At 45.2% G+C, this 26879-nt stretch overlaps 5 protein-coding genes and 1 long non-coding RNA gene across 10 annotated transcripts; 5 read left to right on the top strand and 1 right to left on the bottom strand.

Moving 5' to 3' along the window:
• Positions 1 to 7383, top strand: ttll6 (tubulin tyrosine ligase-like family, member 6). Of its 4 annotated transcripts, none has more exons than XM_077625528.1 (19): positions 1 to 277; positions 392 to 531; positions 822 to 983; positions 1053 to 1268; positions 1361 to 1479; positions 1657 to 1695; positions 1766 to 1884; positions 1959 to 2089; positions 2165 to 2321; positions 2411 to 2554; positions 2628 to 2713; positions 2777 to 3002; positions 3418 to 3596; positions 3691 to 3879; positions 4371 to 4530; positions 5570 to 5767; positions 5849 to 5920; positions 6899 to 7022; positions 7080 to 7383. In XM_077625528.1, the coding sequence occupies exons 4-19, from the start codon at positions 1123 to 1125 to the stop codon at positions 7280 to 7282; spliced, it is 2292 nt and encodes a 763-aa protein (XP_077481654.1). In that variant the 5' UTR covers positions 1 to 277; positions 392 to 531; positions 822 to 983; positions 1053 to 1122; the 3' UTR covers positions 7283 to 7383. The 4 variants fall into 4 exon arrangements, with proteins under 4 accessions (XP_077481654.1, XP_077481656.1, XP_077481657.1 ...); XM_077625530.1 differs by having other exon boundaries at positions 1962 to 2089; XM_077625531.1 differs by having other exon boundaries at positions 1053 to 1097; positions 1189 to 1268; positions 1361 to 1695.
• Positions 5832 to 26785, bottom strand: LOC144092593 (uncharacterized). The gene is made up of 4 exons (XR_013306088.1): positions 26652 to 26785; positions 18332 to 18460; positions 14034 to 14079; positions 5832 to 5936 (listed from the first exon to the last, which is right to left on the bottom strand). It is a non-coding gene; the product is annotated as an uncharacterized LOC144092593 (long non-coding RNA).
• hoxb6b (homeobox B6b) lies at positions 8093 to 11920 on the top strand. Of its 2 annotated transcripts, none has more exons than XR_013306087.1 (2): positions 8093 to 8827; positions 11272 to 11419. XR_013306087.1 is itself a non-coding variant. In XM_077625534.1 (2 exons), exons 1-2 carry the CDS (start codon positions 9946 to 9948, stop codon positions 11532 to 11534), a joined length of 801 nt encoding a protein of 266 aa, XP_077481660.1. In that variant the 5' UTR covers positions 9843 to 9945; the 3' UTR covers positions 11535 to 11920. The 2 variants fall into 2 exon arrangements, 1 of the variants encoding a protein (XP_077481660.1); XM_077625534.1 differs by lacking the exon at positions 8093 to 8827 and adding an exon at positions 9843 to 10483 and having other exon boundaries at positions 11272 to 11920.
• hoxb5b (homeobox B5b) lies at positions 12375 to 13573 on the top strand. Its single transcript, XM_077625533.1, has 3 exons — positions 12375 to 12576; positions 12607 to 13029; positions 13135 to 13573. The coding sequence occupies exons 1-3, from the start codon at positions 12375 to 12377 to the stop codon at positions 13380 to 13382; spliced, it is 873 nt and encodes a 290-aa protein (XP_077481659.1). The 3' UTR covers positions 13383 to 13573.
• On the top strand, positions 20255 to 21207 carry LOC144093119 (homeobox protein Hox-B3-like). The gene is made up of 2 exons (XM_077626429.1): positions 20255 to 20326; positions 20657 to 21207. Exons 1-2 carry the CDS (start codon positions 20278 to 20280, stop codon positions 21205 to 21207), a joined length of 600 nt encoding a protein of 199 aa, XP_077482555.1. The 5' UTR covers positions 20255 to 20277.
• On the top strand, positions 22718 to 23840 carry hoxb1b (homeobox B1b). Its single transcript, XM_077625938.1, has 2 exons — positions 22718 to 23353; positions 23445 to 23840. The coding sequence occupies exons 1-2, from the start codon at positions 22789 to 22791 to the stop codon at positions 23762 to 23764; spliced, it is 885 nt and encodes a 294-aa protein (XP_077482064.1). The 5' UTR covers positions 22718 to 22788; the 3' UTR covers positions 23765 to 23840.
• Positions 26786 to 26879: the final 94 nt, after the last annotated feature.

Consider the following 26879-nt stretch of genomic DNA (forward strand, 5'->3'; position numbering starts at 1 on the left):
TCGACGCATTTTTGTGTTTGGCTTTCCTTGAGAGTCGAAAAAGAAACGCTGAAGCCGACAGAAATCGACGAGGCGGCGACGAAGCAACACTTTCCAAGAACAACTTGGTGACGTTTGCAGACATTAAAGCTAACGAGCTAACGGGGTTAGCGAGCCATGGTGTTGTCTCCTCGGTGACGGGGCAGCGTTTGGTTTCCATGACAACATGAAAGCAAGTCGTAAACTTCAGCGTCAACCTTTTCATTCGAAAAAAAAGCTTGCAACCTCAAAATAGGACGTATGTGTTCAATTGTTTGTGTTGATTTTAGCTACACTTTGTGCAACTGCTAAAGTTTGCTCTGAACACTTGTTGGAATGCATTTTTACTGGATGCTAATACTGAATTGAACAGGTTTTTGACGCAGAGCCGTTCCAAAATGGGACTTTTCCTGTAACTGAATCGAGCAGTCTTGGAATCCAATTAAATTGCATGAACATAATCCTCAAATGTGCAAACGAGTGAAGTGTGGAGTTCCTCTACTTAAATTTCTGGTGAGTGCTTTATCTGAGGATACTGACAAATCCATTCAAGCTATTTGAACACTAGGATTATGGATTATGTGTGTATTATGATGTGTATTAATTTAAAAATAAATAGCATCAATATAATGCTAACATGACCGTGTAAATGTTAAAATGCTTTAGTAAAGAAGATCCATATTATTATGATTCTGCTGCATGTCAACAAATGTTGAAACACTAAAAACTGGACTTTTGTTTTGAGTAGACAAATGAAAATCCAATTGCATTTCGCATGACTAAAGACTCACCTCCATTTTCAGTGAAGAAAAGTCATCCGTCACGTGATCTTTTCCTGGCGATGGCCGTCTAGCCCACGCTCAACATGACGTTGGCCTCCATTTCTCTTGGAGACTGTGGCTCATGGCTTCCTCTTGAGCAATTTGGCCATCCTCTCCGGCTTCGGCACGGCCATGCGCGCAAAGGCGAGTGACTGAGAAAGACACGTAAGGGTCACTTGAATGCTCAAATGTTCTTTTGTTTGTCTTCATCAGGCATAAGTCTCAAAAAAGGCCAAGCGGTAAACCAAATCTTGCCTTGTAAGTAAAGCCAGCAAATGTCATCATGCTGGCGAAACCGGGCCAGAACGACGCCGAGGAATACCCGCGTAATCGGATACCGACGCTGAAGGCGTCCATCACCCCCAGGTGGCCCGCCACGCACTCGCGATGCCCCATCACTTCCGGTCTCGGCTCCGTCACTGATTCACAGTAAGAACTTTTGGCATAAAGGCATTATTTCCAAACCGATACCCGTCAAAAGATGGCACGCGGTTGAAATTTGTCACATTTTTTGCGCCGAGGATGACTCAAGCGAACGGAGAAGACGGCGAGAAGGACGACCCGGCGGAAGTCGTGACCCAGAGCACCACCGAGTACGCGCCGACCAACGTCCACAAGAAACGAAAGCGCTACAAAAGAAGGTACTGCACCTCCTTAATGGAGACCGTTATTCTCTACTACCAACAAAATACATTAAAATTCCCCATTCCTGGGAAAAAGAGACAAACATCTCACAATTAGGGGAAAAAAAATAGTACTTGACTACTTTGGAAGAGAGGCTGTCGTGTCTGTTTGCGTCTTTTCCTTTCTTCCAGATGAATTTGGGTCAACTTGTCCAACTGCAAGTACGAAAGCGGTAAGCATTTCTCCGGACGCCAACTTCTGGACTCATGCGAACCCCACACGCCTATTTTTTTGGGCCTCAGTACGCCGTGCCATCCGTCGCTACGGCTTGAAAGTGTCGGTGGACGCCGACGACTGGACGCTGATGTGGTCCGACTGCTCCGTGTCTCTGGAGAGGGTGAAAGCCATGAAGCACTACCAGGTGGTCCTCACCACGTTAATGACGGGAAGCTCCCGCTCCCTGCGAGTGTGTTTGATTCTTTTGTTGCCTTTCAGAAGATCAACCACTTCCCCGGAATGATCGAGATCTGCCGCAAAGACACGCTGGCCAGGAACCTAAACCGCATGCTGAAGCTCTTCCCCACAGATTACAAGATCTTCCCCAGGACGTGGTGCCTTCCCGCAGAGTGTGTTTCTTTCTTTCTTTCTTTGGGAAGCCTTCAGAAATGGACCGGATTGACCCCAAATTCTCCTTTGTCAAGCTATTGCGACTTACAGGCGTACAGCCGCTTGAAAAAGCACGCCACGTTCATCTGCAAACCCGACTCGGGCTGTCAAGGGCGGGGCATCTTCATCACCAGGTCCAGTAAAGACATTCAACCCGGAGAACACATGATCTGTCAGCTCTATATTTCCAAGGTGGGTCCCACGTGTCGTTAGCGACGGCGCTTTTAGGCCAGATTTCCAAACGGACTTGGAAAATGACTTTTTGGAACGTCTTCACGCAGCCTTTGGTGGTGGACGGCTACAAATTCGACTTGCGAATCTACGTGCTGGTGACGTCGTGTGACCCGCTGAGGATTTTCCTATTCAAGGAAGGGCTGGCCCGATTCTGCACCACCAAGTACACGGAGCCCACGCAAAGCAACATGGTGAGAGCCGCCCGTCACGCCGGGCGAGGGATCCGACGTAAGACGGCTCACGGTCTCGTTCCCCCCTCGTCAGGACGAAGTTTGCATGCACCTGACTAATTACTCCATCAACAAGCACAAGGAAAACTTCATCCGCGACGACCACACGGGCAGCAAACGGTGCGTGGCCGAAGCGGGCCGTCGTGGTCGGAGTTCTCACCTGGCGGCTCCGCCCCCCTCCAGGAAGTTGACCACGCTGATCCGGCAGCTGGAAGCCTTCCGCGCCGACGCCGACAAGCTGTGGGGCGACATCGAGGACATGATCATCAAGACGCTGATCTCCATTCAGCCCGTCCTCAAGCACAACTACCGCACGTGTTTCCCCAACCACACGCTGGGCAGCGCCTGCTTCGAGATCCTGGGATTTGACGTCCTGCTGGATTCCAGCCTGCGGCCGTGGCTGCTCGAGGTACGCCAAAACTGGACGCTGAGAACCGCAAAGTCTGAGAAAAATCAACTTTGTAGCATCGGCGTCGCCATCGGATCTCGCTTTAAGAGGATGATGTTGATCTTTAAACTCATCAAAATGGACAGAAGTTTGTTTAAACAACGTATGGCTTTCATTGTAAAATTTCCTCCATTTTTAGCACAACCCGGGTTTAGTCCAAACCGTCTTAAATGCAGGATTCTAAAACATTTTGACGGATTTGATTTGGGAAACGGCACGGCGGCTGACTGCTGCCGACTTGTGGACGTAACGGGAAGTGCAGCCACTTCTCGTTTCGCTCACCCAAAAAGACGGATTTTGATCGATCGCGCAATCGCGATATATCGCAGCCGATTTTTTTTTTTTTAAACGTCTTCACCACACCGACCGTCGGCAGGTGAACCACTCGCCGAGCTTCGTGACCGACTCGCCGCTGGACCGCGAGGTGAAAGACGCTCTGCTGCTGGACACGCTGGGCCTCATCAACCTGAACGCCTGCAACAGGAGCCGAATCACCAAGGAGGATCGACGGCGGGCCAAGGAACGCCTGCAGGAGAACCGCTCGCGGGCAGCCAGGTGAGAACGGGAGGCCCCGAGGCCGAGAGCCCGACCGCGGGGGAGGGTCCCGTCCCGTCCCGTCCCGTGGCGCCACCAGAGCTCTCACGCCCAGATCCGAGGAGCTGCACCAGTGTCAGGCGGCCTCGGTCAGGCAGCTGGAGAAGTACGAGAGCAAGAACCTGGGAGGCTTCAGGAGGATCTTCCCCAGAGAGGGAGGAGAAAAGTACGACAAGTACTTTATGCAGGAGAGCTCGCTGGTGCAGGGTACGGAAGCTTCCAGAGCTCGACAGGAGTGCGCCAGGTACTGACTATTTAAAAAAAATAGCCCAAAACAAGACACCTGCGTTGAAATTTGGCTAAAACTAAACCAGCAGGTTTTCCTGCTATCGGGATCCAATAGATTTTCAATATTATCGAACTGTGGCTTTGAGTGGTGTAAAAATCGGATTACTATCATATAAAAAAACATTCTAATGGGACATCAAAAACGTGTTAACGGGACAAAAGCAACCTTAATATTTGTCTGCACTGCCGCTCTTAAATAATCTATTTGGATCTCCAGCTTACATTTAATAAAATAAAAAACAATCGGATTGAATAGTCATCATGTTAATGTTACCCGTTTACTACATAATGGTTAAAACGCCATTCGACAAGGATTGCCATTCATAAATTGACCTATAATCTATAATTGCCCGATCGCTACATTGTGAGATAATAATTGTTAGCATATCGTAATGGCTTCCCGCCCCTGACGATGCAATTTAAACCAATTTTTGCGTGTGTTTGTAGGCAGCAACTGCAGGAACTGCGCGATAAGCGCCATCCCGGCACTCGCCATCGGGACTTCCAAGGCGAGACGGCGGGCGAACGCCCCAAACGGCAGAAAGCCAGGCCGGGTCAAAGCGGAGGCGGAGGCGGAGGCGGAAGCGGAGGCCCCGAGGGCCACCCGGTGAGTCCCCCAAACGACCGCCAGAGGGCGCCCCGGCGCTCTTTTGTCTGAGGATGGATGGCTGCTCCCCACTTTGACCCCACGGGCTGCATTCAAATCAGCCAGATGATGCTTGCCTGCTTGCTTGCGCTTTTAGTGCCGCGACATGCAAATGTTGACAGCCCCAGACGTACGCCTCTGTGTGTGTGTGTGTGTGTGTGTGTGTGTTGTAATTGTGGCCACGGTGTGGAACAAAAAATCATTTGGGCTTGCAAAACGCTTATTTTGGAGTAATATTCTCATTTTGTGGTCAGAAAACGGAGACGCCGTGTTTTGCACTTTCTCCCCGCGACCTCCATTGGTTCACCCCGAGGTTAACGGGACAATATTTAAATGTTTCCTTTCTGGCTATTTTACACAGTAAATGTTTTTTGTGGCCTCGATTTAGAAGTGGAATATTTTGCAATACTTATTAAGTCGCCATAAATGAACACAAATCAGTATTAAACAAGCTTCTCGGCCACAAATGAGGATTTCACACTTTAAATGAATTTTGTCGGCTTAATTTAGAATTTCTCAGGCCTAAATATTCTTATTGAGTCGGCAAAATGACTTGCAATTCGGCCACTAATGAATATTTCTTTTATGGCCTCAAGGTAGAAATTCTTGGCTCTAAATGAGTATGTTGCAAAAACAGACTTTTTGAGGACCCATAAAATAACCTTATCATATTTTCAAATTTTTTATAGAATTAGGGGCCTCAATTTACAATTTCCTATCTAAAAAAACCCATTAAATTTCACACCTAAATGTGTATTTTGAGTCCACAAAAAAAATGCTCTCACATTAGCATATTGTCGTTGCCATTTTAGCATGTGATGCGTATTTTGGGGGAAAAAATCAAATTGTGTTTTTATATTTATGGGGTCAGAGGTCATCGGTGGGCCTCAGTATGAACGTGGCCATTTTTCAACCAACAGGTGTATCCTTCTAACAGATAAGCCTATTATTTTTTTTAGTTTTTTTAGCATAATATTTTGGATTTGTTTTGCTCCCGTAGCCTCGCATAGGGGCCAAACCGTCCCAGGCGGAAGACGAGGACGACGAAAAAGAAGAAGAAGAGCGCATCAACGCGCTGATCCAGAGGAAGAAGCTGCTGGTGGACTTGGGTCTGGCCCAGCACATCCGCCAGCTGCTGCAACCTCAGGCCTGCGACCACGGCGGGCCCCGCCAGCACCCCGCGGGGAGACTTTTAACGGTGGCCGGAACCCCCCTCCCTCCCTGCGAGGTAAAAACAAAACTCCGCTAACCTTGACTTTTTTTTCTCTTTCTCCGGCAGCTGGAGTCCCTGACGCCGTTCTCCGAAAAGACCAAAGCGTCGTCGTCGTCTTCCGTTACGACATCGAGGCAGGTGAGCGAGAGAGAAGCTGTCAAAAAAGAAAGAGACGTATGTTAAAAACGTCACGTTATGATTGGAAACCGTGGAAAATGGTTGTATTCTTACAAGCGACAGGCAAATCAAAAACATTTATGGTCATTTATGGGCATTTTCGTGGCATTTGAAACTAACAATACTACTATAAATTATAAAAGAACTCTGAAAGTGAGTGTGTTGTCAAAAAAATGGTTGCATCAACATAAAAATAGAATATTAAAAAAATTATATCATTGTTAATATGGTAAGTGTGGATGAATTAAAAGAAAATTGTAATTTAAATAATAAAAATGTGAATTTGCATGTGGGTGTATGTAAAATAACTGTCTAAATATGCAAGTGTAATAATAATAGGTCAGTTTGGACATATATTATTCATAGTAATACATAACAGATTGATATTGGTGTACATAAATTATATATTTTTTGGGGTTATGGAAGTAAAAGGCTAAAATCATGAACAATGAGTAGAAATGCAACTGGCTGAATTTAAATGCTTATATTAACAGGCATAACATTATTAATGTTATCACAGTGTCCAGAAAGTTTTTTTTTTTCTTTATGTTCACTCGATCTTGTTTTTATTCTTTTGTGTCTTTTTCCGCAAGCCGTATGTGGCCCTCAAGCCGTAGGTTCCCACAAATGTGGCCATAAATTTGCGTCCCGGCTCTCCATGTGGCTTTTGGAGCTGGCTAATGTTTTTCTTCCTTTCAAAAGACACTTTTTTTGTACAGCCATTTACAATTGACATGCTCAAATGTTTGGAATTTGCTCCATTGGCCGGATGAGACCACATTTCCCCAATGTTTTTCAAAACGGCTAACATTTTTTTTTTAAATATCTTATCCCACAATAGTTGTAGTTGTTGTCCCACATTTAGTTTTTGGGTCCCACCCAAGCCCGATTTTAGTCCGGAAGGATTTGTTCTCAAAGCCTAGCGGCTTGTCCTTGCAGAGGCCTTCCAGCACCCTGAAGAATTTCCACCCCGCAGGCTCTTCGCAAGCGGACGCGGAAGGCCAGCACCGAGACGACGACAAAGGACGGAGCCTCGGCGGCACCGTGATGATCCCCGGTCCAGGTACGAAGGTCTCGAATAGCTCGCCCGGATGGAATCATTCCCACTTTGCCATTCCAGGCCACCACTTGCCCAACGTGAGGAACCCGGAAGCGCGTCCCCCTCCGCAAGAGGTGGCCAAAGGGATCCCCAAAGGGCGTAGTCCCCCCAGACAGCAGGACCCCATGGATTTACAGGGGCTCCTGATCACCTCCCTGTGCCCCCCCTTGCCCCAAAGAGCTCGGCTGGGCCGGTTGCCCCCCCATCCGGACGAGGGACCCTGACCGCCAGGCTGGGAAAGACATTTGACGGTCAAAGTGTACGAGATGGTATCGAATCTCGCAGTTTGAACTCAATATTTGTGCCAAGGAAGTTAAACTATCTCGCTGGGATTATATTATTAATAAATTGCTATTTAAATCAAATGAATTCCCGTCATTTTTAGCACACATTTTGCTTCTATGTTAATTTTTTTTTAATAAAGTATTTTCAATGGAACAAATTGAATGAGAATGCAATGAAACCATTTTGTTATATTAATATATCTAGATTATAATTAAAACCCTATTTTAGCATTCCATATTTTCTCTGGTGATTTTGTTTTATTAAACAAAAAATGCACATGGCAGCATTTTGTCACAGGCCATAAAAGTTGGTAACATTTGTCAGCTGCCTTTTTTTCTCTCTCTCTGAAAACAAAACAAAACAAGGCGACAAATTGCCTACAATAATCACAACACTAAATTTAAAAGCTCCTTAATTTATGGTGCGTATTTTTAAAAAAATGAAATGATCCTACTCGTAAATCGTCACGATTAAAACGAAACGATCATTATTCAAAATGTTATATTTTTCTTCTCTAAAATCAAGTCTAAATATAAATCAAAGCGCTTTGGAAATTCTAAGGCTTATTTTATCCACTTTTACTGAAGGTTTTATCCCCATTTTATCCCGGTTTTTACTCTTATTTGTTAGATTTTGATTTAGAGGGGGCGCCTTAAAACGAAAAGCAACACAAAGGTGGAATGTGTGAGAGGAATTTATGGTTTTATGGCGTGTGTAAATTCCGGAAATCCTCTTTCATGCCGGCCGACGGCTGGGAAAGACATTTGACGCAAATGGGAAGTCCGAAATATGAAGAATTATTAAGAGAAAAATGAAAAAAATGTCAGCCATCGAGACGGAGCAAATTTAAAATTGATTCCAAGCAGCAAAAAAAGAACTTTAAGACCGGAACGCTATTATTTCGAGTGTAAACTAGAATTATATGTGAGTTTTAAGGGGGAGAAAATGTGTATTTCTGACCTATGAATTTAAATTAAAGTGATTTCAAATGATCTCCATGAAGGATATTTTTATACTCCTTCTAAAAAGCATATTTTGAACTACTCTCATTTCCTGACGTGACCTATTCTTCGATTTGTTTTGTTCTCATTGAAACGAAACAAAAGTGCCTTTTTTAGGGTGTCTCAATTGCGTGTTGGACGATTATTCCCTGACTAAAAGGTGTCTGAAAATGGCGTAGTGGAAAAGGGCTGCACTTTATGAAAATTTACAACTTTGCCGTGCAACTTTTACGACTCGGGCGGCTCGGCGATTGGCTGCTGGGGATCATGTGCGCGCCCGGAATGACAACTTCTTGTTCCCCGACGGCTCGTGGCGCAGCTGCCCTTTAAACAACCGAGATAGCAGACGCACAGTTTAAAAAAAATGTCTCAGACCTTGGACGAATTCGGGCCTCCGAGTGGACCGGACGCTTGGTGTCATGGCGGCCTTTTTGCCGGAGATTCTCGCTGGTTTCGAGCACGGCTGACGGATGTGGTGACGAGGTAAGGCCGCTGTGTTTGCTATTAATATTTTTGATAAAGTGTGGCTTTTTGGAGTAGTATTTTTGCTGTTGTTGTTGTTGTTACGAAGCTTCGAACCTGGGATTTTTGACCGGAAGGAAATGGACGTGCTGGTAGAGATGTTGTGTTCAATGTCGATGGGAAAATCAGAATTCGTTATGATGAATATTGGGGGAAATGATCAGCGAGACAACAAGTGTTTGTTTTCGCCGTGATGGGAGGATAAGTATAGAAAAAAAGATAGGAAACTTGGCAGGCATTGTGTAGTGAAATATTATGGGTTGTATTGGAATGATTATGTTCGTGAAAAGGCTGTGGATTGTTAACTTGGTTATGGCTCGAGCAGTCGCCATCTTGGTTGCTGCGTAAGGCCTGCACTGCAAATGTAGAGTTCATATTTTGTTGCTTGCGAGGTTAGTTAAAGGACTCCGAAGTGCTAATGCTGAGAATTGATGTGGCTTTTTTTCCTCCATTTGTTTATTTTTCAACGTCGAATTTTTGGCGATGGATTGGAAGTCGAGTTCACGTTGACAAGAGTTCACTTCAGAGCAAAATGGATGTGTTGCAGCCAATGTGACGCTCTGATCAGGGCAAAAAAACTACCAAAACACAATCGCCGTGGTCACTAACGACGTCATTGATTGGCGAACCCCCCTCCCTACGAAACCGCGATCGAGGACGATCATCGCTGAGTGATGGCCGATTTAATGAGCGTGCTTGGGTCGGAATTTTGGGCGATGAGCGCGTCTCGCGTTAACGATCGTTTCCACGCGACGGACTCGATTTGGAGGCACCCGGGACCCGCGTTGTGCGCGCGAGGAAAGGGAAACACAAACCTCCCCCCCCCCCCAACTCCTCCCCCTCCACCGCCCCCCCCACGCGTGCGCAGCCGTGCACACTCGGACGCCGTTGATTGGCCAAAGGCGGATCAGATGGTCCACTTCCCCTCTGTGTTCGGCGGCTACGGCACCTCACCCCCCTCGTCCCCCACCTCCCCCTCTCAGCAAAAGGCAAATCTCCGATAAAGTAATGGCAAAAGCACTTGGACTATAAAAGCCAACAAATCATTTTCCTCCGGAGTGCGCCCCGTTGTCCACCCAATGAGTTCCTATTTTGTCAACTCAACTTTCCCCGTGTCTCTGCCGGGCGGACAGGACTCTCTCCTGGGCCAGATCCCCCTCTACACGTCGGGATACAGCGACCCGCTCAGGCACTACTCCGGGGCGGCCGCCTACGGGGGCGCCGCTGCCGCCGCTGCCGCCGCCGCCTCGGTGCAAGACAAGGTCTACCCGGCCTCGTACTACCACCAGCAGACGGCGGCCATCTACGGGAGGGGGGCCGGCGGGGCTCCGTGCGACTTTAGCCCGGTGGGGGGCTTCTACAAGGACGCCGAGGGTTCGTGCGCCTTCTCCGGCCGCGTCGGTGGCGGCGTCGGTGGCGGCGGCGGCGACGACGCGCAGTCGCCACCGGCTCCGCCTCCTCCGCCTCCGCCGCTGTTCGGCGCTCAGGAGCACGCGCACCGTAAAGGCGAGTGCGTGGGCGTGAACGTGGGCGAGCAAAGCGGCGGCATGTGCGTGGACGACAAATCCTCGGCGCTCATCTACCCTTGGATGCAGAGGATGAACGCCTGCTCGGTCGGTGAGTGGCGAGCCGACGCGCAGAGGAAGGCCTTAACAAATACTAGTGCATTAAAAAAATGTGGCCGACTAGTCAACTTGTGCAATTGTTATTGGGGAAAATAATGCATGCAAAAATGTTTCCTATTTCTAAATGGAAAAAAAATAACACAACGTGTGTGTCGTGTTTTCTGTTGTTCCATTTTTTTTTAAATTGTCTGCATGGTCATGAGTGTCGTGACGGCGATATACGTCAATGAGACGATTGAATTTTGGTTTTTAACTCATTCACTGCCACACACTGCGATAGACGTCAAAGAGACGATGAACCCATTGGATGTCATTGACTGCGATAGACGCCAAAGAGACAGTAAAATATGCTTATTTAAATTTTCTTACATAGTAAACAGCTATTGACGGTGATAGTGGTCAAAAAGACAATATTTACGAGCTCTTGTTTTGAACTCAGTTCCTGCGACTGACCGCCATAACCGCCAATCCCAATATTAAATTAGTAATTTCGATCTCATCGCCTGCTTTTGACAGCAATACACGTCAATACAACCATTAAAATGCCATCTTTTTAAAATCGAATTGTCAACGAGACTATTACGCCTGCCTTATTTTTAATTTCCTGCTAACCATGCATGCATTGACGTTCGATTGATTTGAACTGGGAGGCTGCCAGTTTCCCAGTTCAAATGGATCGATCGTCAATGTCTAAATCGTAAGGAAAATACAGCCAAATAACGACCCAAATGCAATGTGTGTGTGTAAATGCAATGTGTGTATGTGTGCGTGTCCATTCAGGCCCGTTCGGCAACAGTGGTCGCAGGGGCCGTCAGACGTACACTCGCTACCAAACCCTGGAACTGGAGAAGGAGTTCCACTTCAACCGCTACCTGACGCGCAGGCGCCGGATAGAGATCTCGCACGCGCTTTGCCTGACCGAGAGACAGATTAAAATCTGGTTCCAGAACCGTCGCATGAAGTGGAAGAAGGAAAACAAGCTGCTCAATCCACCAAAGACGCCCGAGGAGGAAGAGGAGGAGCAGACGGAGAAGAAGAGTTAAAACAAAAATGAAAAAAATAAAAATAAATGGGACATGGAGGTGTACAAAAATACGCTTGTAGATATGATTCATGTGTCGCGTGCTAGAGATGCTTTTTAGAACTTTTAAGTGTGCTCTCGTCTTCATTTAGCCACTATGCAAACATGTACAGAAATTTGTAGCGCTTTTTTGGGACTAAATGTCGTGTTGTAGTCAAGTGCGTGCACGTGTTGTACTCGTTTGCGATCTTCCAGCTTGTACAGAAAATGTCAACGTCGCTCTTGTTACGATGATGTCACTATTTATTGCTATGTATGGTGTTTGATGCAATATTTTGTTGTTTTTTTTGTTCGGGACGAAAAAGTGTAAATAGCCAATAAAAAAATGGATTTTGATGAACCTCGGAAGCTTTGACGGTGTTTCTTTGAATCGGATATATTTACGAGGAGGCGAGAGAGAGAGAGCGAGATGTCGGTCCGCCAATGACGGATGACTGTCGAGGCCCGGGTGACAAGCGCGTCGTCGCTTCCGCGTCCGTCCACTAGATGGCGCCCTCGGCCCACGCGGACTCTCGGCGGCGCGCGGCGGGGAGGCACCATTGACTGGAGCCTAACGACCATTATTTCGTCATCATTTGTAAGCGCCGAGCATGAATTACCTCTTGAAGTCATCAGTGAGGATTTACGACTGGTCAACAAAGGCACGTGATTCCCGAGCGCGCGCCCATATTGGGAGGCATACCTGGCAAAGTACAGTAGGGCTTCATTGCTTATAATTCATGATTGCGTCCATAAATCGTGCAAGCACACAAGGATTATAGCGACAAAGATCTACAAATCGAGCCTTTAAAAAAGCAAGCAAATGAGCTCCTACTTTGTAAACTCCTTCTCGGGGCGCTACCCAAATGGCTCCGACTATCAGCTGCTAAATTATGGGACTAACGGCGCAGTGAGCGGCTCCTTCAGAGACCCCGGCACCATGCATTCCGGGTCCTTCGGCTACAACTACAATGGCATGGACCTAACCGTCAACCGAGCCACCGGCGGAGGCGGAGAAGGCGGAGGTGCTGGAGGCTCGGCAGCCGGCGGCGGAGGTGGCGTAGGTGGAGGCGGAGGAGGGCACTTCGGGGCGGACGCCCGGGGCTTCGGCTACCGCCAGTCGCCCAATTGCTCGCTCTCGTCCCCGGACTCGGTGCAGGCTCCCCCGCCGCCTCCGCCTCTGCCGCCGCCACCGCCGTCGTCGGCGTCCTGCGACCCCCGAGAGGTGAAGAGCCCCTCGCCGGCGTGCGAGCGTAGCGCCGCCACGTCAGCTGACAAGAGCGGCAACAACGGCGGATTCCCGGACATGGAGGACCGGGCCGCCGCCGCTGTTGCCGCCGCTTCGGAGGCCAACGAGCGCGGCTCGGGCTCGGGCTCGGGCGCCGCTCCCAGCCTGGCCACGTCGTCCGCCCCCAATTCCAACGAGTGCCACGCGCCGCAGATCTTCCCTTGGATGAGGAAGCTGCACATCAGCCACGGTACGACAACTGTATCTTATTTTTCCCTCCCTACTCCCTCCATTTTCCCTGCCTTTCGCACCCCCCTACCTCCAACCCTCACGACTACCCCTTCCATTTCTTTAGATATGACCGGTCCGGACGGCAAGCGCGCCCGCACCGCCTACACCCGCTACCAGACGCTGGAACTGGAGAAGGAGTTCCATTTCAACCGCTACCTGACGCGACGGAGGCGGATAGAGATCGCGCACGCGCTGTGTCTTTCCGAGAGACAGATCAAAATCTGGTTCCAGAACCGCCGGATGAAGTGGAAGAAGGACAATAAGCTGAAGAGCATGAGCCTGGTGACGGGCGCCAGCGCCTTCCACAACTGAGCCGAGACCACCACGACCCCCCTCGGCCCCGGCCCACCTCTGCTGCTACAGAGGTGAAAGCGATCTAATCCTAATTATTATTATTATTATCATAATTATTATCATAACGACGACGACAAGAAAATATTCCACGTAAAGCTCTGAAAGCGCAGCACTTTGCGGCATGCTATTGTGATAGAAGATGAAAAAAAAGTATCCTGTGGTTCATTTTGCTTAACTTGTGGTAGCCTTGTAGGTGTTTATGTCATATGGATGTAAATATTAATAATTGTCTTTCTCTCTTGGACGTGTTTCAACTTGAGCTCTTTGAGTGTTTTAAGGGGGAAAAAGTGAAGAAATAGACAAATGAAGCTGCTGCCATTTGAATGTAAACATGGGCCCATTGTGAAGGCTTCTTGTGATTACTCGGGTTGTTTAGTGTGTGTGTGAGTGTGTGTGTGTGCGTGTGTGCGTGTGTGTGTGGGTGCAGATTTAGGCAGTGATGTCAACTTTTGTTTTCTTCTCGCCAATAAGCTTTTTGTATGTACACGTGAACTCATAGCGCTTGGAAATAAAAGTTTCATTCTCTCTCTCTAACGCACGACTTTGCCCCCACTTTTTTTTTACTTGTTGGGAGAAATAAAATAGAAGAAATCAAATAAGATGGCTTACCTTTGCAGTAGAAAAGACGTCTCGGTCCGTTTTCCTCCGTAAGTTTCTGTTGTGGAAAAAAAAGATCCCCAAAAGGGAAGGAGATGGTCTTATAAGCGAGTACAAGTGGAAAAAATCCCCTCTTTGCAAAGATTGTAAAGGGCCCTATATGACATACAAGTCTCGGTGCAAAGTCACGTGAGCTCCATAAAGTTGCTTTTATGGTTTTGGGGAGTAGACAATGTTCAATATAATTCACGCAAGCTTGAATGAGAGTGACGGCTTAACGGCGTGCGGGGGACCGAGCGAGGAGAGAAGAGCAGCCCTCCGTACCCGGGCGGACGCTATTTCCCACTCGCAATCTTTCCATAAAAATATCCACAGGCTTTCTCTTTTTATTGCCTTTTAATCTCATCTAATTTCATTTCGCGCCCACCTTTTTCTTTCCGACCCCTAAATAGCAACGATTTACTCTTTTATAGCTCTAATAACACTCTTTTTTTTATTTTTCTTTGCATGACCAAGAAAGAAAATACAATTTTTTCCCGTATATGTGTGTGTGGGTAAGGAATTTTTGACGTTTTTTTTTAATACGGAAAACTGGAGCCAGGTTGATTGATGCCCATTAGGCGAGTCACTGGGCGGCCAAAGGTGGTTCACGGGCCGGGTTGCGATTGACTCCCATCTGGGGGCCCGTTTTGGATTCTTTCTTGCCTCATTTTAAGAGGAAAAACGGGCAAAAACGCGTGAAGCTCAAGCCCGGAAATTTGCCACGTATTCATAACTATATTAAGTGCCAATTTGGGCGTCCTATAACGACTATGGCATATTGATAGGGCTAATGCTTTGCCGGATGTCATGCATTATTCATAAAGACGGGATCATTCGAGGGTCAGGAGACGAGGCTGCTTTGCACTGTCACGTAACCCACCAGGCACCATTTTGTGTCAAATTCTGCAAAATATTTCATGTATTTTTTCCTTTGCTAAATAGCAATTTATCGCAGAGGATTCACTTCAAGCTCGAATCACTCATGTTTAAAAAAAATTATAAGTAACAGCTCGTGTTTACAAGGGCCTCGTTCATCTTTCGAATGGCATCATTAAAAATAATTTTGTAGGACAAATGAATCTCGCAGGATTTAAAAGGAGGTTAACTCATTCACTGCCATCATTTAATTGAATGGACTGGCCGTCAATGGCCCTGAAACATTACCGTCCACTGCCAGCTCCTCCCAATTTAAACGTATTTGACGCCTTTTGTCGTCAATGGCACTGAAAAAAACAATTTTCTTTCCCAAACAACCCTGGTGGAATACATTCTTCGTCTATGGCCTGTAATTTTAGCGAGAGTTTGGAGGGGATGGATTAGAAACTGGTTTTGCCGTCATGTAATGAGGCCTTGCTGGCAGCAGAGGGCACCCAAGACCGGTCCGCAGGATGATGGATGTACTTTTTTTTGTTTAATTTTCATTTAGCAGGTTGCGGTTCTTATCTTGGCCAGAAAAATGGGCTTTGGTGTGCATTTAGGTTAGAGAAGCTGTGGATTAATGTAGTATTAACATTTCGCTCCTTTACAAATAACTTAATCCCACACACTTGAGATATGTTTGGACTTAATGAGTCTATACAAACACACTTTTATAGAAGTCATTGTTGTTTTCAAAGACGGAAGAAGGGCTTTTCTACAATGAGTGGACGATTTGGGTTGAAATATGCTAATTTTGAGGTTAATGTTTGATAATTCCCTGCTGGAATTTGACCATACTTGTCTATGCACAGTTATGATATAGTTTGTTAGCTTTGAAATGCTAATAAACACGTTCTACTTCTTGCTAACATATCCAAATTGGAGAATGTTGTCACTTAGAAATAGTGACCTCTTTACAAATCCACTTTTTAGTTTAAAAATGTCCAACAAAGTATTTTGAGTGACTTCAGATATGAAAACTGGGTCATCATTCCATTTTTTTGTCATTTAGTGGACAATCATACAATTTTTGTTGACATAAGATGAACAAAATCAGAAATCCAAACCATAGTGCCAATGAAAACAATTTAAGACTTTGGTTACAAATAAATCATCTGGAATGATTAAATGTATATACACTTAGGGAATTGACTTTTCCCAAGTATAACTACTAAGTATTGAATCAGTCATTTTGAAATGCCTTAGCCACAAACATTTCACAAGGTGGTCCCTGCAGGATCATTTTTAAAAATTAACTACTCATGAAGCCATGTAATTAAAAAAGAGGGTTTAAAAATATGGGTAGGATTCCATTATATTTAATCGTCTGAATCAAAACACTACATCTAGTCATGCTGTTGATGTATTTTTTTTAAAGTAGCTTCTAACTTTGGGGGGGGGGGACTCAAAATAAACAAAAATGTGTTGCCAAGACTAAAACCAATACATTTCATCAAGACTTTCACATTTTTAATACCGCAAATACCATTTTTTTTTGAATGACAGTAACGTGAGTCGCTGCCGAGCAAAAAAAAATGATCGATTGAAATTTTTGACTGAAATCGTTTACGTACACAACCAAAATTGGAGCTAATATTAAACGTTTATTTACATTTGTTCCCGTTTCATCTGCAGTGAAATTTAGCTAAACGTTCAATGTAAAAAAAAACATCGTGTTTCTTATTCCACCGTAGGCTCCCTCTAGTGGTAGACGAAAAAAATGACTGAATTAGTCACGATCAATCCAGAAAATGAGATTTTTCTTGTTTTCCAACCACCGTAGAATTAGTTTTTAGGCTATCAATATTTTTATTTTTGGGAAAATACACTGCAACTTGGTTATATTTAACTTTTCCAATAACACAATTGCATCCAGTCTGGGTTTTACGCTTTGATAGAGATTTAAATGGAATAATATAGTGAGGCCTTGGTGATTTTTTTAAGAGCTGGCCGTATGTTTCACCTCTGCTCGCTGGGACTTTTGAGGTTTGAGAGTGTTTTGGCTTGGCTCCACCAGGCCAAAAAGAAAGTGGTGGTGAATGAAGCTATTGTTCTCCGCATCATTTGTCACCTCCTCCATTCAATTCTGCACTCCACACGAGCAGTTGGAGTGTGCGGGCAACACGTTGGAAATGGCGCCGGGCTGCCCCTGAGCCATCGCTGGGGTTTCTAATACGTTCTCCTAATCATGCAGTGCGGTTTTAAACAGCTCTTTGAAAGTTAGTAGCCGGTGGAATTTATCGCAATGTGTTTCGTACTTGGATTGGGAAATAAGTTTCAATGTTTTTAAATATATATTTTTTAAATTTCTGTTTGACTCCAAACTAAATGACAGCACAAAACATCCATTTTTTTCTGTTTTGCTAAATGTTCTAGAGCAGGGGTGTCAGACTCAGGTTGGTTCGCGGGCCGCTTTAACGTCAACTTGATTTCACGTGGGCCGGACCATTTTAGATATAATATTTAGATTTTTTTAAAATAAATGGATTAAAAGAACTGGATCAAAATCCCTGAATATTCATTTTTTATAGATCTAAAACAATGTTTCTTTGAGCTTTTTTATATATTTTTAGATTTTACTAAATGATTTTTGAACTAAAAACACAGAAAAATGATTAAAAAATTACAATTATTGATTTAAAAGGGGGAAAATCAGGAATTTTAATATACATCTATACTCTTCATTGTAATTTGATACTAAAACAGAAAGTCAGCACTCATGATTTACTTTCCCGGGCCACACAAAATGATGCGGCGGGCCAGATTTGGCCCCCGGGCCGCCACTTAAACACGTGTTCTAGAGAGTGGGTCTTTTGTTAACATTTTTTTAAACCTTATAAAATTTGAAGCGTTTTCATTATTATTATTGTAAATGTAATTATTACATTGGCTCACATTATGCTGTGTGCATGGCTATTATTAGGCAGTTATTGTACACAATCACAAAATGAATTATAGCCCTCAGATAGCAGTCAAATTATTACTGGGTGAAATATTTTTATCAAGCAACATTTTTATTGTTGCTAAATGTAATCAATTTATTCTTAATAATGCCACCAAATGTTGTTTCTTGGTCATACATGGACTGGAAAGGACTTCTATGCAAATATGCATTTTCTGTGATTTGCATAACACCAACTTTGACTTAAGTGTTGTGTCGTGTTTTATGATTTGTTTACTTTGGAGTGGGGTCTCAAATGAGGGCACTTCATCTAATCACGTGACTACAGGGGGACTTGGGGGGCACCCGTGACATCATGTTAGACTGTATGTGAGCCCAGTTCAAATGGACCGACCGTCTATGGCCGTCAATGGCAGTCGACGCGCGTTATCAATAAGTTAATTATTACCTCAGCCGGCCAATCCCATTCATCGAGCGGCCGTGAAGAAGACGGGAAACCAAGAGCGTCCCAAATCGATGGCCGTCTCACTAAAGCGTGTCGGCCATCATGGCGGGCCTCCTTTTAGCCACCTTCCACCTAGCAAAGAAAAAACAGAGCCCACTGCATTATGTATTATGATCACACCGTTATCCATGCACACATTTGCCAGAGATTGAGAAGCTGGCGGCTAAATACAATGACAATAAGAAATGATTTTTTTTCAGAGGTGGGAGGGGGGTAGAAGCAGGGCAGGTTGTCCTTATCCAAAAGCACTTAAATAGCAAAAGACTCCATCTTGATGACCAAAAGTGGCCACTAGGCGTTAATATCAATGAGGAAAAAAGCTCCATCTTATTATGGTTATCGTGAAGGAACATTAGCACGTTTTGCATACAAGATGGCCAGAAAAAAAAGACACCCCCCCCCCTCGAGTTCGCCTTCTCCTCTCCCGTCTTGTCACACGTGCACGCGCACGCGCGTTCAGGCGGCACAAACAAACCCAGTCCGCGCAAAAACGCGCAAACGTCTTCCGATGCCGCACGCGCGCACTTGTGGGATTATTTTGGGGTAAAAGTCCGGGAAAGGCGAGTGAGGAGAAGAGAGGAGGAGAAAGGAGGAAAGAGGAGAGGAGGAGAGGAGGAGCGGGCGCGCGCACGAGGGGGATGAATGGAGCTTTCCGAGGTAAGGCGGCCGTCCGATCGGCGGCGTGCAGACAGACGCGCTGATGTGCTGATGTGTCTTTATGATTTACGAGGCCGACTCGAGGCTGCTGAGGTTCAAGCAGAGTTCAGAAAGCGGCATGCCTCCACACTTGCTCAAATGACGCTGCTTCGACTCGTTAAGGCGTGCAAATGTGTTTACATTTTTTTTTTTGAATTGCACTTGCTTGCACGTCCCCCCCCCAACAACACACCCCATGTTGGATTGAAAACAAAAGATGCTCCAAACAATGGCTGCTTATCATCACGTGTGGAGTTCTTCGTTTAAATTTGGTGGGGCTCAATAAATTGTTCTTGTTTGTCTGTATAAGTCTGTTGACATATTTTTGGGCAGGATCATTTTTTTCGTTATAGAAAAAAATGAAGCTAAAAGATTTAAATGAGTGTTTTTTAATGGATAAAGTGAGCACATTGCATTTAAATACTAAGAAAAAATATTTTTAGGTGATTTATTTTTCTGCTTACTCCTTTCAATTGTATTTACAGCTTTGATTAAGATTTTACTCGTTTATAATTGCGTTCAAAAATACAATTTTAAACATGATGTCGTCCTATTTTTGTAATGACCAAAAACAAACTCTTGCCCAAAAGATAACCTTAAAAGAATATTACCATAAATTCTACTCAAAAAGGCCTACAATTAATTTTTTAAGTCACCCATAACTGAATCCAACCATTAAAAATGCAATAGTATCCATTTTTAAATAAGATAACATACATTTCATTATATTTGCATAATGACAAGTCGATTCCACACTAAAAACCAGAAAGATAATAAAGTCCAAAACTCCTCGCGACCCAAATGTTAAAAATTAAAAATTAAAAAAACCCAACAACACAAGATGAGAAGATCCAAAAATAGCAAAACCCAGAGGCCAGATTGCATTAAAATGGCGCAGGCTGCGCGCAGGCTATTCATGTCAGCAGACTATTGAGTTGATAAGATGGATCATTGGCTCTCCCTCCCTGATTCTGCCTTCTTTCAGGCTTTCTGGAAAGCCGCCATGTGACATTTTGGCAGCCCCGGCCGCGTCGCAAGGTCAAAAGGCCTCGCCGTGCGTGCGTGTGCGCGTCATGGAGCGCATCCCGCAGACGCGGCGGCGCGAGCAGAAGCCCGGCTTCTCGCCGGGCGCCGCCGCCGCCTTCGCCCGCACCCAGCCGCCGACGGGGCCCGCCGAGAGCATTTTCCCCTGGATGAAAGAGTCCAGGCAGGCCAAACGCAAGCTGGACGCCAGACCGCCAGGTTTGGACTGCGCCCAATGCCATTCAAAACGTCAGTAAAAGGGAACGTGGAGGTGGCCAAATGTAAATAACGTCGGTTTCGCCACAGTCTTTGGCTACGAAATTGGATCCAAGACAAAGGGGTCTTCATTTCCAATCAAAATACAGTATTGGTCAAATACAAGGAAATGATACAGAAACTCTCATATTTAGGGGAATTTATTTTATTTTTTTAAAAATTGATCAGTAGATAATACAATGTAAATCATGAAACAATAATACAATTGCAGTCAATTCTTGTTTTTCCTATTGTTTGAGTAATGAAGGCGGCCTGACCCTCTTTGTGTGGCAGAGCGAGGGGACGTGACGAGTAGCGGCGAGGCTCCCAGTTCGAGTTCCAGCTCCGGCTCCCCCGCCTGCAAGCGGACTCGCACGGCGTACACCAGCGCGCAGTTGGTGGAGCTGGAGAAGGAGTTCCACTTCAGCCGCTACCTGTGCCGGCCTCGGCGGCTGGAGATGGCCGGCCTGCTCAACTTGCAGGAGCGGCAGATCAAAATCTGGTTCCAGAACCGACGAATGAAGCAGAAGAAGGACGAGCGGCTGTCGCGAGCGGGTGGGCCCGGGGCCGGGCCGGCCTCGGGCTCCCCCTCCTCGCCCGGCTCTCCCCCCTCCGCCTCGGCCAGCCCCACTCTGTCCAGCCTGGGTTACGTGCACTTGGGCGACGGCGACTACCAGCCGGCCTCGGCTCCGCACGGCCATTCCGGGGCCCGGTGGTCCGACTACCCTGCTCCGAGTTTCACGCAGCTCGATTCCAACGAGGATTTTAATTCCACTTTTTTGTCCCCCGACCCATGCAGCCCCCACGACAGGATCATGCAGGCTCCTAAACTCACGCATCTGTAATCCCAAATCATACTCATGCATGGACTCTTATTAGAGTTGACTATTTATTTACTTATTTATTTATTTGTGTAGTTATCCACACTCCAAACCACTGACACACACTAATAAATAATTGGTTCAATTGTTCATATTATTTAGGAAGAAAATAGTTATTAGCTTAGGATATGATTATAATTGCCACATTTTTCTGTTAGTAACATGAATTGATTGAGGGGACTAGAAAAAAATGAGTTTGACTTTGACCTAAAAGTACTACAATACTAGAAAGACACTCTCTGCCAAAAAAAATATCTATTAAGTTGTATTTAACTTTAGTACAATATTAATGTTCAAATTCAAATCAGCATAAATTGATTTAAATTAAGTGAACTCATGCAACAAAGGCTTTTAATTAATTTTATCCCTGAGTTTGACATAAAAGTACCCCAAAACAGTACTAGAGTCAGAAAAAAAATATTCACTTCAGCTCAGTTGTATTTAACTTTAGCACAATACTAAATTTCCAAACCAAACATAACTACATATAACTTATTTAATTCACGCCACACATATTACGTGACTGGACCCTGTGTTCATTTTCAAATTGTTTAATCAAAAATAAAACACCTTGTTTTTATCGAACGCTTAGGTCTACTATGATGCTTTTAAATTATTTTTAAAGGGGTGTTTTGATTTATTTTGTTATTTTTTTAAACCTTATCTAACACTTTGTTTTGATGTTGCTGAAGTAATGGAACGAATTCTGTCAAATCCAAACGAAGATGATTTTAGAACATAAAATTCATTTTATTTCTCAGTTTAAAAGGAAGTGAGTTTCACATGACAAGAATACATTTGACATGTGAGAAGACTGTCATTGTTCTTTAGAGGGTCACAGAAGCTGTCCTTTTTTTTTTAAGAGCCAATGATGGATCACCAAGCTCTACCCAGGCACAGTCTGTCCAAAAGGGAAGGGTCAACAACTCACTCGTCCACATGTAGCAACAAATCCACCAAACTACTCTTAATTCGTTGCATTTCTTTGACAGTTTTACGGTAATCGAGAGATAAACGCGCATTTCAAGAACAACTGATGTTCTGGTGTCTCCTTTTTTAACTCCATTACATTTTTTTGTTCAATTTAGACGTCGAGACAAAATGGGTGCGACTTTTTTAGAGGATTAATTATTTTTCTTTTGACTTTTAGGGCAATTATTTATAATTTGAATTTTAAGGCAATTATTTGTCATTTGACTTTTAGGGCAATTTATTTGTCATTTAACTTTTCGGGCAATTATTTGTCTTTTACCCCACTCGATGTTTGCGTTCTCGTCAGACGGATGGGCGCGTTTGATTGGAGCGTTTGTCATGGAAATGCGAGCCGTTTGATGGACGAGCGAGCCGACTTGACAGAGATCGCTCGGGGGCTGGGGGGGTTAGTGGTCTCCATTGGCCCCTGGCGCGTCACGTGGCGTGTCAGGAAGGCGATATGAGGGGTGGAGGGCACTTTTTACAGCTTTGACATCCAACCTTTGGCCATCGGACGATTAATGACTCCCCTCCGCTGCTTGCGTGCGTGCGTGTGACCCTCGACGCTAGGCGATGAACTCCTACCTCGACTACCCGCTCTGCAACCGAGGGCCGAACCTATTCAAGGCCGGCTACCACAGCCTCAACCACGGATACGTCACAGCCAACGCCGACGGCTACTCGCAAGAGGGCCGCTTGGTCGCGCCGCCGCACCAGAGCCATCAGAACCACCAGAACCAGCAGAACCTCGCTCTGCACCATCACTACAACCACCACCACCACCAGCAGCAGCAACAACAACAGCAAACGCACGTCAACCTGGAGCTACAATACGCCCCGCAACCCCCCGGAAACTCGCTGTACGGCTCCCAGGTGGAATACGGACACCAGCAGTACGGCCTGGTTCCCGAGCAAGACCGGGGCTACGCGCCGCCTTACGGCGGGGAAAGCTGCGGCGTCCCCGGCGCACAGTACGTGCATTACGGCGGGGCGGAGCACAGGCAACCGGAGTACGTTCCGGAAAATGTTTACACATGCGGGGCGGCCCAGAATCGGGACGGGGATCTCGCGGATCAGGCGGAGGAGGCTTCTAAAACTTTCGATTGGATGAAAGTGAAGAGAAATCCTCCCAAAACAGGTGAGTGGGTGCCACGGAGGGGAGAAAAAAAACTAAAAGGTCCGCTTTTTCTTCCATTCCATCCATGCTTCATTTTTTTCTCCTCTTGCAGTGGTTCTGTCCGAGTTTGGGGTCCCGGGGCAGCACAACGTGATCCGCACTAACTTTACGACGAAGCAGCTGACCGAATTGGAGAAGGAGTTTCACTTCAACAAGTATTTGACGAGGGCTCGGCGTGTGGAAGTGGCCGCGAGCCTGGAGCTCAACGAGACGCAGGTCAAGATCTGGTTCCAGAACCGGCGCATGAAGCAGAAAAAGCGCGACAAAGTGGGTTGCGCGCTGGGCAGCGGGGCAAAGGAGAAGCTCCCGGGGCCGGCCTCCGAAACCCCCCCGGCACAGCCACCCCCCAAGGCCGGGGTCCAAGATCCGTGAACTAAAAAAAAATCGCGAGGAGTCCTTCTCCCGTTCGAAAATCGAACCCACGAGGACTTTTGGGAATTTCAGGGTAACCAAAATAACTGCTAAATGTGATTTTTCTTTTCTTAATTTTTTTAAATCACTTTTTAAAAAATCGTCATGTGTGAATGTGTGTGTGTGTGTGTGTGTGTGTGTGTGTGAATGTGTGTGTGTGTGTGAGTGTGTGTGTGTGAATGTGTGTGTGTGTGTGTGTGTGTTTGTGTCCAAGCACCAAGACGCTCAGTGTCAATGTTTGCACTATTTATTTTAACAGGGTATTTTGCTACAATGCTCCAGAGTTTTTACATGAATAAAGTTTATCAATTTAAACTGCGCTACTGTTTCTTTTTAAGTTTGAAAGTATACTGTGCTATATTTATTCTCCTTATGCGACAGGAGGAATCTTTCTCAACACACAGGGTGGTTCCTGGTGACCTATTCACCTCCGAATACCTCCGGGGGCTCTAAACATGACTACAAACTGCAGGCCTCCATTTTTGTTAGCCAATGCATTCATGTACTATTTTTACTTGGAATGATGAACTTTGCAGGATGCGAGCACAGCTATTGAAATATTCCAGAACCAGAAAAATGCAAAAACATGGAGATTCTGAAGCAATATACCCATCTTTAGAAATAACAGTAATATTAGTGGACACTTAACTCTTTATAGGGCAAGAGACTATTTTTAGTCAGTTAAAAAAAGCCTAAGAATGAGCAATTACTATCATTTTGGGGAAAATAATATTATTACTGTAGTTTTATATTTGCCATTATTAGAAATACGTTCGTAAATGAATACAACTTTCATACAAAAACAATTAATAACATGAAAATGACTATAAATTGAAATACACACTTCACAGCCCCCAAGTAACACTCAAATATTAATATTAATCAATCGCATGCCAATGATGGCAATATATGTCAAATTCATTTAAACAAGAAGGACTGACAGCAAAATGTTTGAGTACCATTGACGGGGTTGGATGTCCAATCTATTTTGAAGGGGAGGGCTCACGAACAAATGTTCATTCTTTGCTCAGAAAACGGTTTTGTGGCAAAAAACATTTCAGATATTTGAATGAAAATGACTCCTTTACCAAAGTTTTGCGTTTCGATCGATTTGATTGGATCGTTGCTGATTTAGTCAATGTATCTATCCAGAACGGTTATCTTTGTCCCCCTAGCGTTGAAATTGTGTACTACCCAAAACACATTTTGAAAAGGCCAGTTTTACCAATTCAAGAAATTAGTCGCTGTTTAGCAATGACTACCATTAAGAATCATTTTAAATATAGATTATACATTATATTCAAGTTAGAAAATATGAATTGAAGTTAATGCTCTGAAAGAGACTTCCTGCCAAAGCCTGTTTTGTGGGTATTAAAACTAATAAAAAAAACAAATTTGTGCTTTTTCTAAGCCGAGAGGGAAATAATTTGTAAACAACAGATTGTTATGGGCACAAAAAAAACCCTCTTACTTCAATTAGCCCAATTTTCACCTTTAATCTAATGAAGTCCAGATGCCGTATTTCACCCGATTGCTAATTTGGGTGTGTATGGGGACGTTTGATGAAAGATCCTCGCGATGCTAGCTGGGAAGCGCGCGAGAGGGCCCCGCAGCCACCCTGGTGTCCTGACAGATTGACTCTGCATTCAATTGCGGATGAACTCTGGCTGAACCTCGGGCGTCGGAGAAAAGAAGGCCGCCCGCCGCCGACAGGCCGGTGCTGCTGGGGCTGCTGGGGCTGCTGGGGCTGCTGGGCCGGTATGAGTGTGCGTGTGGCTGTTTGTGCGCAAGCCCAACACCCAGTGCAAATATTGAAACTGCACCCCCATCAAACCCAACAAGGCGGTCGCTCAGGGCCCAGAACAAATGTCACGTGACTTCCTTTTAAGGGTCAATATGGAAATGAAGGCTAACAAATTCTTGACCAAAAAAATTAGCCATTGTTTTTTGATTTTCTCCTTCACATCTCAATAATTGATAAACTATTAAAGCCACGATGAGATGATCTTACAGATCAATGGTCATTTAAAAATATATATAATCTGAGTAGTTTACAAAGCGGTACTATTGTTAGCTTTTTCTCACGGATTGGAGCTAGCAGTTTAGCTAGCTGTTACTGCTGCGCAATTGGACATATTACATAAATAAGTCATGATTGTATGCATTGTGGCATGTAAAAGAGTAATATTTGATCAAGGCTATTGTGTAAAAATAAGAGTAAACATTGTAATTAGCCTGACCCTCAGCCTTTCATTTGGAAAAGGGATTCTGTCGACTGCAGGGTATCACGTGACTTACTGTTTTCTTCTTCTAGCAGGTTCAAAAGGTCATGGAAACAGGGTTGGTGTGCATGTTCCACGAATAACTAATAATAATGTTGTTGTTTTTAAACAAATAGCAATTGAAACAAATAATACCCCCTTAAAAGGAACTTTTAACAAATTTCCTTTGAGCCATTTGATTTGGGATTCAACTTAGTCATTGGTACTCAAAACCTAATTGCTATTTTAGTTAGTTTAACGTGGCCGCTTAAATAACTTCTCTGCATAAAATCCACGTTGCTATGCGTAGTGTTTTGAAAAGTAAACTTAGCCAGCCTATTGTGAAATACAATTTCGATTCATCTTTCCAACCAAATGGAGTTTTGATCATGCATTTTGAGTTTGGGAGCTTTTTCAGCTGAGTCACAAGGCCAAGTACTATACTGGGGAGGGTGATAAATTCTGGGAGGGGAAGCATCAATACGGGTCACGGTGGCACATTTGACAAGAAGGAAGCGGCCGGCGCAAAAGACAAGTGTGAGATTTCATTCGGGAGCTGTGATCCCCGTCATCTCTGGGGGTAATACCTCAACGCTCCCAGCGGGCTCTCCATCTGGAGGTGTCACAATCGGCGCGGCGGCCGACGCCTCGGAGACAGATGTCCGCCTCGGGAAGGGGGTGGGAGAACCCCGAAGACTTCCGCCGGACGTCGCGGGATGAGGTGAGGGAAAACCTGCGAAAAAGCAAACCACACAGAATCACAACACTGTAACGGGGAATAGCAAAAGCTAATTGGACACAAGTGGCGCAGCAAC

Source organism: Stigmatopora argus, chromosome 18 (assembly GCF_051989625.1).
Source record: "Stigmatopora argus isolate UIUO_Sarg chromosome 18, RoL_Sarg_1.0, whole genome shotgun sequence".
Classification (NCBI taxonomy): Eukaryota; Metazoa; Chordata; class Actinopteri; order Syngnathiformes; family Syngnathidae; genus Stigmatopora; species Stigmatopora argus.